The sequence below is a fragment of the Uloborus diversus genome, chromosome 6 (assembly GCF_026930045.1).
Source record: "Uloborus diversus isolate 005 chromosome 6, Udiv.v.3.1, whole genome shotgun sequence".
NCBI classification, from domain to species: domain Eukaryota; kingdom Metazoa; phylum Arthropoda; class Arachnida; order Araneae; family Uloboridae; genus Uloborus; species Uloborus diversus.
In genome coordinates, this window is record NC_072736.1 from 45,675,119 (window position 1) to 45,689,635 (window position 14,517).

The following is a 14,517-nucleotide window of genomic DNA, read 5'->3' on the forward strand; positions in this document are numbered from 1 at the left end:
TGTGTGTATATTTATGCAACAGTGTGCAGGCATGCGTATGCGTATGCATGCATGTGTGTGTAGGATATGGACGCAACCTGGAGATGGTTTTCGCTGGAGGAGCAGCATCGGAAGGGACCAGTCGATGGTGGTGTTGCAGAGGAAGGTGGGGGAAAATAAAATCATAGGAATGTCATTTAAAGGTCAAAAGAAAACAATAAACAATTCGTGATTGCTCAAAAAAGAAAAAAAATGATTTGCTAAACATTTTAAGGGATTTTTATTAGTTTGCAGTTAAATAAAACATCTAATTCTGCTTTGTTTTTGAAAACTTAGGTACTTAGCATCTTATATACTTTGATCTTGTGAATGACCAAAAACGGCGACTATGTTTCTACCTGAAATACTGAAGCATTCATCACCTTTCCGGTCAAAAAAAAAGGTCTCTAAGCAATCTTTGCCAAGTTGTATTTCTTTTTCCTTTTTTTTATTTAGTTATTTTTTCTTTCTTTTTGTTCCTTTGTAAAATTATCTGCAGGTCCCTGTCTCGCAGTTTCTGCTATCTGGCATTTGAATCTGTTCACGATTAGCTCTCCTTCAACTCCCAGCTCTCCTTCACTACATACTAATAACATCATTATAGTCTGGCAGGTGCAGATTTAATAATGCTCAAAAAACAGTATATTCTGGGCACTAGATTTTAAGTGTCACATTAAAACTTGCTATTGCAATTATTTTATCATTTTAAAACATCCTTAAATATTTTTGTGCAGATTCTTGAATGAAAGTGCTCCAGGGTGGTTTTCCAGAGAGAATTAAGAATTTTTAAAAGATTTCAGTATTTCTATTTATCTAAAAATTTAATTGAGCCATTAAACACGCAGTTGCAATAAACTGAAATAGTTATCAATTAAGGCAGTGAAAAGCAAAGAGATGTAAGTGGACGTTTTAAAGTTTCAAGTAAAACACGTTTAAAGTTCAGATCTCAAGTTGATTTTTTTTTTCTAAATCATGCTGTATAGCCGCACCCACTAAAGCTGCTAGTAACTACTCTTGCCATAAAACAGAGGAGAGGTTCTCCTACCATTTGTCCTGATTATCTCCTAATTTTCAATTTTGGCACTGCATCAAATTTGCATTTACTTTTCTTTTTCTAATTAAAATATCAATTGAGGGAGCAATGGTTGATGCTTTCTTCTCTCTCATGGAGAAGGGAATCTCAAACACATCATACAATTAAAACGCAGCATTTAAAAAAGAAAACTTTTTTTTATATAGGACCAAAATTAAGAATTTCGGAGATAAATAAAATTTTACTTTTCTGATATATCTTCAAGTCCTGCCATTAATGTTGCAGCTAAACCTAGTCGACGATATTCAGGTGCAACGGTTAATGCTGTAACATGTCCATGCCAGTTTTCTCCATGGCCTTCCGCTTTTCCCATAACTGCAATGGAATTTCATGTTCATGAAAAACATTTTCAGATAATGAATAAGCATAATTTTTATGACAGAAGAAATTAGGTAAAAGGGCTGATGCAATGTTTGTTATTTATTTTTGGCAATTTGGGAAAAAACGTTTTCCCCCCAAAAATTTCCTGTTTTTTCCGACCATTCTTATCTCTTGTATCAGTGAGCACCTGAGTACTATGTCTTTCCATCAAGAGTTATTTCAGGCAGGGGCTTGTATCATTTAAAAAATAAAACTTTTGCACTCACAATAATAAGTACATTTCTTTTCTTTTTTTTAACTTTAACAAATTTAAAAACATAATAGATTATAGCTAATGTATATATCATTTTAACATGTCATGACTAAGTTTCGAATTTAGTTTTTAACTAAAGATGAAACACATTGGGCATTTAGAAAAATATGTCAACATATTCCTTAACCTTCGACATTTCAGCATTTTGCTACAGTTTTTTTTTTTTTTTTTTTTTTTTTTGTTAAGAACCTCTGAACTCATCTTAAACCGCGGCTCAAACTCATAGAAACACAAAACAAAGAAATATGTATACATTAAGACTTTAGTACATACTGTATCCCATAATGTCACCATTTGGAGCTTCAGCAACTTGAAAATATTCTGGCCAGTGAGCTAAGTACTGGAGATAAAAGGAAAGACCATACTAATATAATTAAGGAAAACACTTTGGAAAATTGAAACGCTACATTGATCAGGAATGAGGGCATGTCCCCTTCCAAATGCTGCAGTACATGCAATGACCCAATCCACCTAATTACAACCCCCCCCCCCCTCCCCAACGAGTACAATCTCTCTAGTGTCCCCACATCATAATCAAGTGATGGCTAGCAGCATTTGATTCTATATAGTACACATAAAATGCCTTTATACCTTAATTTTAACTAATAAGCAGGACCGCAGTGGCGTAGCTAGGGTGGGGCGGAGGGGGCAGTTCGCCCCGGGCGGCACTTTTAGGGGGCGGCAAATTAACCCTTTTGATGTGGAAAAAAGAACGTATTTTTAAAATAAGGAAATTATGGTTTCAATCTGTTACTGCAGGCAAAAAGAAAATCTTCGAATTATACGACTTTTGTGTCACTACCAGATTTAAAAATTACTTTTATACAAAACTTTCTGCTTGCTTCTTTCAATAACTTTCAAAAGTCTTTCTTGATAGCATATCAGTACAATTCCTTGTTTTTTCCTGAGGAGATGGCAGTGGAAAGTCATGGGACCAATGTTTTTTTAGACTGTAGAAGTTAATTCCAAAAGGAAGAAAACAATAAAGTTTTCCAATTTTCGGTTATAAGAAAGAGTTAACACTGGATTTTAAGAGAGTTTTTTAAAACCTCCTAGGGAAACAAAAACTTTTTTGGTGACAGGAGTAAAAAAGGGAGGGGGAGGTGAAAAATGGTACTCAAAGCAATTTACTGCTCATCACAGGGGTGGCTTCATATGTTGCAGAGTTTACTTTGATTTTGCATTCATTACAATAGTTCTCTATTTCAAAAGAAGTAAAAAGGATTTCTGTTTCCTCGCTTTTGAGAGTAGAAAATCTATCCGACAACTTTGGATCACTTGTTAGTCTATTCCTTATGCACTATGTACACGAATTTCATTTTTTAACATTAGGTTTGGTCCTTCAACTTTGCCAAACATAGACTAAAATTGTTTTTTAGCGTATTCAGTATCAAATAATTCCTGTAGGGAACCTTTCCTACCTCCACTCTGTGGTCTAAAAGTGAAAGATAGCTTCAAAATGGTTTTAGGAGGAGCAGTTCTCGAATCTTTCATCTCTTTTCCAGATATCACCAAATATAGCTTAAAAAACGGTTTTTGACCTCAATGTTTACAAATTTCTGAGTAGAACCCCGAACCCGGTCTTTTCCTCTAACCTAGCAAGCACAGCCAAAAAAGTACATGTTTGGGTCTTTAATTCTGAAAACTTTTCTGGAGAAAACTCCTACCCTCTCTTCTAAAGTCTCAACATATAATCTAACATTACGTTTTTAAGACTTCGATACTTCAATATCAATTTGTGAAAACAGCATTTGAACCTTGACTATCCTTTATCTCCTAATGTGATCAAAGATAGCTTAAAGTACGTTTTTAGGACTTCAGTTTCAAAATTATTCTGAGAGCATCTCCCCCCTCTTCGCACTTTAATCACCTCTCCCTCATCTAGTGTCTCCAAAGATCAAAACTGCATTTTGGAAACTTCAATTTTGAAAAATTTCCAAGGAAGGAAAGCCTAACATTTCATACCTTTTCCTAACGTCCCAAAATTTAGTTTTGGAAAAATTCGGGAGCATACCCAACCCGCCCTTTCCCTTCACTTTACACAAATTGCCTGAAATTGCGATTTTTTACGTAAATTTAGCAATTTTCTACAAGTATGGGCTTGGCCTCCACCCCCTCCTTTTTTTCCTTTTGTTAAGTATTTAGAAATTAATTACGTCTTTTTTTTCTTTAATTAAATTTCTAGTTTTAATTTAAACACCCTTGACAGTTTAATGTATTAGCTAATTCACAATGAAAGGGCGGGAAATTGAGGAACCGTTCAGGGCGGCAAACACTAGCTACGCCACTGCAGGACCGTCGCTATAGAGGGGGTGAGGGGGGTGTCTCACCCTCCCGGTGCTTTCATCCAGTCGGCATTTTCAATATTTTGGAATTTCAAAGCATTCATTAATTAAAGAATTAAAAAAGAAAAGTCAGCAAAGTTACATATCTAACCTTTTGGTACTTGGCGCAAGATAAAATAAATAATGGGATCTCTGTTTACACTCATTTGTACAGTAAACAAGATTGTTCTGCATTCTTTCACCGATTGTTTTCTTTAGTGCGTAATTTTAAGGGTGCTTTAACTGGTCCATGAGAAGTATGGCATGATCCAATTAACAGAATCAGTATTTTAGACTTTTCAGTTTCGGCATTCACGAAGCGTTTGATTTTATAAAAAATGTAGTACACATGGTACACATATTTATAATGAAGAATAAGCATTGACAGGAGAAAATAAAATATGAACAGTTTGTGGGGGCATACAATTTCTGACAGTGCTTCATGTTCATTCTGATAAATTCATATGGCAGCCAGGATCATTTTTTTCAACTGTTCACTATATGCCGATTGCTTAGTTTACAAATGCTTATTTTCCCAACACAATAAGCGCCCACCGAGACATTTCAGTTAGAGTTGGCATTTTTAAATCTTTCTCAACTGATTCTGGATTTAAAATCTTAGAGTAGAGTAATATGCAGCTTGACATGTGCACATTTTCACCTTTTAACACTTTAAGGACGACACGGCCGATTTCGGGCGGGTCAGATGAACGTCCTTTGAGAACGAGCTCGGCCGTTTACGGCCGGTAGAAGTATCTTCAGGGGGTGGATCGCATAAAAGGAAAGGACACAGTCGGGACCACCGGGGCGGGAAACTTTCGAGGGAGATCTTTATCAGCGATCCGCTAATGACCGCGCCGATTTTCTTTGAATTCACTCCTGCTCTGCTTAGAAGGGTATTGTGCGCGATTTCTACAAAAGAGAGGGAATCTTATGTTTTCTTTTATTTTTCTTCGGTAAAATGTTTCGCACAAACCTAAAACTCCCTTCTTCTTTTTTGTTTATGTACAGATACAAGTACTATTCCCTATCACATACAAATTGGAAAGAATACAATAATAGGCGAAGAGAGTAGAAGCGTTTAGTATCTTTGTTCGGGTCGGGATCAAATAAATGTTTTAGTTTAATTGCGTTTTCTATACTTTTATTATGGAGAGAGCTTTCCCCATACATGCTTGCGATGTTATATAATTTCGTGTCAATCTTCAATGTGATTAGTTGCAAAATTGTATGGTGGGAAACTTTAGTCGTCTCTTTTTTTCCGCTATAGATTTGCTGTTTTGTCATTTCTATTATTTAAAATTTTTGATAAACAAAACAATGCATTTCTTTTATTTACGTCGTTAATAATGAGTCTTTAAAAGATTTTTTTTCCCGCTTCTGGAAAGCATTTCCGACCCTACATTGCTATATGATTTCGAGTAGTCAGGATGTACCTTACCCCTCAAAGAAGTTCTGAAACGTTCAACTGAAACACCTTGTGTATATATATATATTTTTATATATATATATATATATATATATATATATATATATATATATATATATATATTTATTTATAAGCTAAAATCTCTGATCAAGTAACGTACTGATGTCACCAACAATGAAACTCGCGATAAAATGAATACTTATGCCCCTACTTTTGTACGAAATCATAGATTATAAATGATTAGCGGTAGGGCATTGCGTCATTATAGGAACTCCCAAAGTTCGGTATTTTATTTTACAACGGTAGTGTCCCGAAAAACTGTCCTATTCCACATTAAGCCATAACAGCGTAATTTTGTAAAAAAAAAAGAAAAAAAAAACTTTTTATTTATTGATCAGTTTTATAAGAGCGCGAGTCCCAACCTTTGTATGCAGTAGAGTAAAGAAACGTTTTTACACTCTCTTGCAAAGTAGGGAAATCTGACTTACGTTACTGTGAGCATCTGAGTTTGAGATACAGTTAGTTTAACACGTCAAATTTTAAGTTCAATGTCCCTGATAAAATGGCAATTAGTCTCCGTCATACAATGACATGTTATTTTCTAATATATAATACATACACAAAACTTTGGATTATAGCAGCAGTGCCGGTAAATTAATACAAAAACGTCAGTCAGTTTTGTTTGAAAAGTGCTAATCTTTGATTTTGTAGATCTTCGGAATAAAAGATGGAGAGGAGCGGGAATAAAAAGTTTTAAAAACGTCCATGTATATGTTTCTTTAGTATTTTGGATTAATATGCTAAAAAATACTCTACATTTGCTGCAGAATTTCAGTAATCGTGTGTGTGTGTGTGCATCGCATTCCTAAATAGTCCTAGTTAAAAGATTTTATTCATCTGCTAATGAAAACAAAGCTCTTTAATTTAAAAATAATACTTAATTATTAAAGATTGCGATTAGCAGCATTAAATAATGAATTAGCAAAAAAAGAGTAAGTATATAAGTAAATACTACTTATTTCTTAAAATGAAAGTAAGACGAGAATGAAAATTGGACCGCAACCTTTGCGCGACTATTCAAATACTCTTTGTCTTATTGGAAGCGTACTTTTGTCTTCAATTTTGAATTTATTTTTAACTAGTGGCACTCGCACGGCTTCGCCCGTAATAGAAAAATTAAAGGTCTTTTGGTTCGCTTGTATATTTACAAATAATGTATGGTGAATTTTCTCGCCAATTGGCTTGTACCGACGTTACAGTTCCACGTTATGATAATTTCGTATCTCGCCAATTGGCTTGTGCCCATGTTACGGTTCCACGTTATGATAATTTCGTAATTTATGATAGTTTTTTTTTTCTTAAAATTGGAATGGAAAAAGAACCACATCGAATTTTCGAAAAATCGCTTCGAGGTGCACACCCCCATGCTACATACTAACTTTGTGCCAAATTTCATGAAAATCGGCCGAACGGTTTAGGCGCTATGCGCGTCACAGACATCCAGACATCCTCCGGACAGAGAGACTTTCTGTTTTATTATTAGTAAAGATGTCAATTACTGCACAACAAGAGCATAAAAATCTGTTCAACCCGTTCCTCCTAAAAAGGAAAATTCCTCATTTTAAAACTACAAAATAGTTTTTTAATCATATTAAAGTGGTGAAATTAAAAAAAAAAGAAAGAAAGAAAAGAAAGGAAGTGAAAAAAAAAAAAACAGAAAAAGAAATTTCGCTGCAAGCTCTGCCCATTCTTGAGCAAAGCGTCGGATGAGATTAGCAATCTTGCCATAAGGGGAATTCTCTTCCCTCCCAATTAGCTCACAATAGAGGAGCACAGCTTTTCCCGCGTAAAACCGAATGGCTTTTCTACTTCGGAAGAGTCGATTTTGAGATGCTGTTCCGAAAGTGACCTCCGTCTTTAGGGGGTAAGATCAGTGGATGAGCCATCGTCCTTAAAGAGTTAATGATGGAGAAGGAAAAATCAGAAACATAAATAGTTTGCATAGGCATTTCTTTGTGTATCACGTGAATTAGCCGACAGCTAATTGAACTGCATTCTCAATTTTCCAGCAGTTACTTCAACAAGTTTTGATTTTGCTGACACTGTATCCAGGGACGCTCCAAACTGAATTTTTTGGGAATTTCTCAATTTGGGTGTTAATCTTAATATGCTGAATGATAAAATAAGGGTTTGCAATATGCATACATGAGAAGGGACACTCGAGAATTTAAAAATTACAATAATGTCTCCAAATTTGAAGAATTGTCAGACGAAATTTGCCAAATGAGGACATTTCGGGAGGTCACAAGAACCTCCCGTTGGGGTGCTTATAACTGTCTCAGTCGGCAATTTCAGTTATAATCAGCTTTTTATTTTTAGAGTTAATTCTGAATTCCATATATCTTTGGTCATATTTTCTCTATTTTAACAGACTTGAAATGCAAAGCACGAATTTTTCGCTGAAACAAGGCTGAATTTCATTTTGGTGTTTATTTTGTAAAGGTTAGAAAGAAAATGTAATCTTAAAATATTTAGAACCATTTGGGAATCTGTATTACACATTACTACAGCCTAACTATGAGCAGCCCAGATGTATGTTTCAAACATTTTTATTTATTTTTTCAAAATAATTATTCAGTACAGTATACAAGAAACCAATGACAAACCTCAGGTAAAAAATACAAGTATATAGATTAATAAAAATAGCGTTGGCCGTTGACTCATTTATAAAATTGTACCGTTAATAAAAACCACAGCTAAGTGGGGAAATACACGGGGCACTGAAATGAAAGACAAATTAAAATATTACAATACAAAGTCATATTGGTAGATATAAAATGTTTGATTTTGAAATAAATTTCTGAATAAACATTCAGCAGCATTTCCGCTTTTTCTAGGCTGCCGGGTAAAATTTGAAATAGCACAGATGCCTATTTGTCGACCAAAGAAGCGTATTGTGTAGTGATAACTAGTAACAGGAGAACAGGAGATTAGTCAGTGTATTGTAGCACTCGAAATTGCCGCCGTGTGGACGACAATGACTGTGGTGACACTAGCAACATTGGACCTTCAGGGTCTTTTCTGTTTAAAATCTTTCTCTCGAACTAGAAGCGCGAGGGAAAATTAGGGAAGTCCTGGATGAGTTTGTTGTGTGCTGTTGATTTTGGACCTTTTGTCGTGGTATGTGAACTTTCTGCCAGAAAAAGAAATTGGTTATTGGTGCTGGAGCGCTGATGAGATAAGTGGCATTGGTTTTGATTTATTTTCCGCCCTTTTGCTGACTGCATCATGGGCACCAAGCATTAGAAAAGTAGAAGACTTGAGTGGTTATTCTATAAGAGCTCTTTTGTTTATTCTGCATTCTGAACTGCCCCAAAAAAAGAAGACTAGTTGAAGTTTTAAACTTCATTCACATGTGAATGAGCAATATTGTGTTAAGGAAAAAACTGAAAGCATTTGATCTTACTTTGAGTTTGAAAAAAAACATTGAAATGCAGCAGAAAAGGTATTATTTTAATGTAATATTTTGAAAGCATTAATTTTAAGATTCTCTTTTTTTATATCTTCCATTAAATGCTGAAAAAATGAAGTTGAAAGTGGGTGCTGAGATGGAAAACCGAGCTTGCAGTGTACTATAAAATACCAATACACTCTATTGTGATTCTGGTTATTTTTCAAAAAAATGACAAATAACCTCAAAATTTGTGCATGAGTAATATGCTTAAAATATTTTCTCAATTCTTTCTTTCTTAATTGCACAGGTTTTAGTTTTGATGAGGACTACAATCCGAGTGCTTTGCCTCAGTTACGCATTATTTTTTATTACACATAAACAACACATGAAAAATTTACATCACAAAGAAGGGAAAGTACAACCGGAGCGAGAGTGGGAGTCGAACTCACCGACTCAAGTGTGCCAATGTCAAGCAGTCACTTAGACAGCTCGGCCACTGAAGCCCCATTTTCTTAATTAAGAGATGGAAAAATACTCTAGTGTTTTAACCTGCCATAGGATTAACAGTTCACTTAAATTTGCACAGAATCTCATCAGCGCTCCAGCACCAGTAACCAATTTCTTTCTCTGGCGGAAAGTTCACATACCACGACAAAAGGTCCAAAATCAACAGCACACAACAAACTCGTCCAGGACTTCCCAAATTTTCCCTCAAGCTCCTAGTCCGAGAGAAAGATTTTAAACAGAAAAGACCCTGAAGGTCCAACGTTGCTAGTGTCACCACAGTAAAAGTTTTAAAACATTAAAAATTGAAATTTTTGTTTTTCTTTTTTTCAAAAGTTGTTCAGATAAATAACACATTTGATTTCACTCTGTATTGACATCAGACAGAACTAGACCATTTAGACGCTCTTGATTATCTGCACTACTCCTTTTGCTCAAAAGTACTGCTGTGCTTATATATTTCAAAAAATTAAAAAACATGTAAATGATATAGAATGGCATGATTGATTGTGAAGAATCACTAGTTCTACCATGGACTAAGTGAGCTTTATTTCTTTGCGGTCCAAAACAGTTTTTAGTGGTTTTTGGCCAGTAGATCACTTATTATTTTTAAATACAGCCATTTTATTATTTAAAGAAATTAAAGACTTACTAATTAGCAGCTTGTCATGAGCATACCTCAAATGCTTTGATATACAAGAAAGTGATAAAAGAATGAGAAAAAAAGGAGATAGAAAAATATAGAAAGCGTTTTAGAAAAAGAAAATTGTATTATCACATAAAACTTTACAGGAAATTTTTATTTTGGGACAGCTTTGATATAATTCCTGGGTTGGTGACATTTCTGCTAGACGACATTTTATGACAGCAATGCTCATCATGCATTTTAATTTTACGGCAACCATGTAAAGGCAAAACAAAACACAATACAACACAACTGGCGAGTTATCGAAAAAAATTGCAAAAAAATAATAATGCCCCCAACCCGAATTATACTCAAAATCTATTTTTCTTAAATCTTATTCTGTGGTTGGATTCTTGCAGAAGAAGTATCAATGAACTTATTACTAATTGTTCCTTGGGAACAATAATGAATTATTAAATAACAACAGAGCTCAAATTATTTCAAGAAATACCAGAAAATATAAAATGCACAAAATTGAAAGGATACTGTTTCTGTTAACGGATCTAAGTTCCTAAGGATGAAATTGAAAAAAAAGGATGAAGAACATAATTAAAAGTAATAAATGAAATTACAACATATATAAATAATAATGTAATATAAGTATTGTACAAGTATAAGATATTTTCGATTGCTACTACAGTTGAACTCGCATAACAAATGCCAAGGTACCACATTATTTGCTCCTTATAACTGAGTGCTCGTAAAAAATTAGTGCATGCCAAAAAACATAAAAATACATCCATAGTAGCTTTGTTTTTTTTTTTTTTTGTTTTTTCATTTATTACATTTGATCAGTAGCAAAGAAGTTGGTTGTTTTGCTTCCCTGTCTTCTCAGCTCTTGCGTTACTTCATTTGAGAAATACTCGAGGCCCGAAAAACATCGTCTTTTGCCGGCCTGCTAAAAAAATAAAGTTTATGGGCGTATCAAAAGCCATTGAAATTGTTGAGGGTTGTCCCACTTTAAATTTTTCATATTTGTCATCATCGTCGTCACTTTCCTTTTTTTTCCACTTCATTAGCTTGAAATTGAGCTACAATATCCCCAAAGGATATCTCAAAACTGTAACATTGAAGTCAACAGACATGTATAATTTTTAAATGTTTCTCTACACTTTAAACAAAAATAATGGGGAGTTATCACTTTTTCTGGGGATTGATAATTTATCACTAACTTTCGGTGACTTCAGAATGTTAGAAGAATTGTTTCAAGGAAGTATAAGCTGAGCTGAAAGGCAATGGAAATTTTTTGATCTCAAAATATTGCTCCCTTTAAATAGAGTTTGCTCGTTAAAAGCGAGTTGTGCTCCCATAGGTTTAACATTGTACCAACCAAGCCATTCTGATGTTCTCGCTAAATCCAGGTTCTTGATAAATCAGGGCTCGTTATAAGCGAGTTTGACTGAAATAGGTTTAAAAATTGTAAATTTACTCCAAGAACTGATTTATGTCCAAAGTTCAAAATAACCTGGTAAAAATATCCCACTTTAATCTTTTAGAAATAGGTTGGAATAATTCAGTTTCTGATAGAAGCCGAAGTGAAGCTTCATTCTTGTCTAACTGAATAGAGAAATATTATTTATTTTATTGTCGTCTCAGAGCAACAGGAAGATATCTTAGTGTTATTCCTGGTATTAGATATCTTGCTGTTGCTCTAAGGCGACGATATAGTCGATATATCGAAATATTCGATGAGACAAATTTCCTTTCGTGACAATTGTTGGTTTTTTCTTGATAACATAACTTCATTAGTCAAAATTGGCTGTTTGCTTTTAAGCTTATAACAAGCAGGATTTTTTAAACCATAAACCAAACTTTCAGAAAACTGGACAGCATACAAGAACTATATAATACATAAGTTTGAAGTTAATATATTGTAATTTTGATGAAATATGAATGTTTAAAAATAGTGTTCACTGTGCATGCAAGAAAGATAGAAAATTATAACCTTCATAATTTTAGACCTAAGTAGATGTGGCAACTCATAAAAAAATTTCAGGGAACTGATGTGATGTACCACACCCTTGGCGACTTTTTCCTGTTGGCGCCAAGAAAGCGTCGCCAAGAAAACGATGTATGACGACATACAGGGTCCATTATGAAAATAATGAGCATTAACTGGCAAAATATATTTATTGATCGTAATTTGTACAAATGTTCAATATTCTTCAAAATACATTCCTCCTGCATCAATACACTTGCGGAGACATGTTTGCTACGCCTGAAACGCACCCTGAAACTCTTCCAAGGGAATGCCTCTCAGGAACGTTGTAACATGGTGTTGGATGTTTCCCAAGGTTCCCCAATGTTTTCCTTTCTTCTCTCTCTCTCTCAAGTCGCGGAAACAAAAAGAAGTCACATGAAGCTAAGTAGGGACTGTAAGGTGGTGAGGGATCACCGGGGGGGGGGGGGACATCCATAACAGGGTTCGTCTGCGACCTCCTCCTGGCTCTCTTTGAATGCCTTGTGCCACTTCCCAGACTGTGATCTTGCAATGCAATTGTCCTTGAAGGCTTCTTGCAGCATCTGGAATGTTTCGGTTGCATTTTTTCCAAACCTCACTCAAAACTTTATGGCTTATCATTGTTCAAGCGAACGCTCCATTGCGTTATGTTACAAAATTTGAAAACATACTTCAAGCGGAGGCACTTATCTCCACTCACAACTGCTCGAAAGCAACTGACGACTAGACGCATTGAAAGGGCATATCCCGCACCACATTTCCCCGCCGGTTTTACCGTGCTGCCATCTATCGTCGCGTCACAATAACATTATGCTCATTACTTTCATAATGGACCCTGTATGTCATACATCGTTCTTAGCGATGTTTTTTTAGCGCCAACAGGAAAAAATCAGATTAAAAAAACATGATTAAAGCACTTCAGAACACAATATATATTAAAACAACATAAAACCACAACAAAAAATATCACGAATATACACTTCAAAAATACCAGAAACAAGAACGTTTTTGTACACAAAGAACAATTACTAGAAAGTATTTAAAATGCTTCAATTGATAAATTACTATAAGAGCTCACTTATGAAATATGTACCAATAGAAATAAAAGCTATTTTCCAACATGCATTTCATCGAACAAAAACTTTTCTCATACTCTGCTAAAAAAGAGCAAAGCGATTCAAATTGCGATGTTTAAAGCGGAAAACATCCCCAAAATCAATGACTATTTCAGCCAAAAAAGGGCGTAGTTACTCAAATTTTGATGTACATGAAAAGTAGAAATATCTCAACGGAACATCCTAAACATAAACAATACAAAAATACCATACATTTATTTGCTATCCAGACATGCCTTCAAAATACCTATTATATTTTACATAAAATAACACCTTAATGTTTATATAAAATGCTGGAGTCAACTTATTTTCCGAAATTCAGTACCTAAAGGAGGCACGTTAATAGAATGTCTAAATAATTCCTGGCATCGATAAGAATTAACTTTTAGAACAAAATAACCGTACTATTTTTGTAAAATTAATTTACATACAGTAAAAATAAAGTTAAAAACTACAAGAACCAACCCCTCAAGGATTTGTAAAAACAAAGAATTTCGGCAGTGAGAGTTTTTTTGAATTCTAAAATAAAGAACTTACCTTTTTATGGTATAAATCCTCACACTCAGTCTAAAACAATACATCATATGACAATGGCACGTTACAGATACACACCATGTTGGATTTAACTTTTAATTAACGTTCAAGTTTGAAGAAATGGCCTTTTCTAATGTTTTTACTTCAAAACACAACTACTGAATTTAAACTAACACAAAAAGAGCTTTCCTGTAAGGGGCAGTTCTCAAAAGGTGGGAACAAAAAAGTTAACTTTGAGCAATTTCAAAAATTTTCGAATTTGACATCAATTTTGATTTTATTCTATAGTATGCATACCTAGAACACAATATATGAACATGAAAAGACAGCAGGTATTTGTAAAAATTGTTAATTAGCAAATTAAATCAGCAGTCTGTAGGTAACAGATTTTGGACATTGTTGTCCTGTAGGTAACGGATTTTGGACATCATCATAACGTAAGTTTCACCATTTTTGACAATTGTTAATCTGATTTTTAACTTTTCCAATGAAAATTTTATTTACTACTTTTTAAATTTTGCAATTTAATAATAAAGAGGATATTAATGAAATACTTGAATGGCTATACATGCTGCTCCTTACATATAATAAAAGTTTTGGAATGATATTGAAGAAATTGATGCAAAGTTTAAAAAAAGCTTCAAATTAAAAATAATACAATTGTAAAAAGTGACATCAGTTTTAATAATGAATATTTTTTCTAATGTCATAAGAATTAAAATGATGTCTAAAAAAATTATTGAAGAAAGAAATTCGTATTTCTATTT

General features: G+C 34.1%; 1 protein-coding gene across 2 annotated transcripts in view; it reads right to left on the reverse strand.

The window, feature by feature from the left end:
- Positions 1-14,517, reverse strand: part of LOC129223768 (N-alpha-acetyltransferase 20-like) — a 28,084-nt gene that overhangs the window by 4,192 nt on the left and 9,375 nt on the right. The window contains exons 1-4 of one of the 2 annotated variants that reach the window (XM_054858128.1): positions 13,754-14,329; positions 10,628-10,652; positions 2,019-2,109; positions 1,297-1,426 (exon numbers count right to left, since the gene is read on the reverse strand). In XM_054858128.1, coding sequence (XP_054714103.1) covers positions 1,297-1,426; positions 2,019-2,109; positions 10,628-10,652; positions 13,754-13,800 — 293 coding nt within the window. In that variant the 5' untranslated portion in view covers positions 13,801-14,329. Of the gene's footprint in view, positions 1-1,296; positions 1,427-2,018; positions 2,110-10,627; positions 10,653-13,753; positions 14,330-14,517 lie in introns of those variants that run through there. The other variant, XM_054858127.1, reaches the window with a different exon arrangement.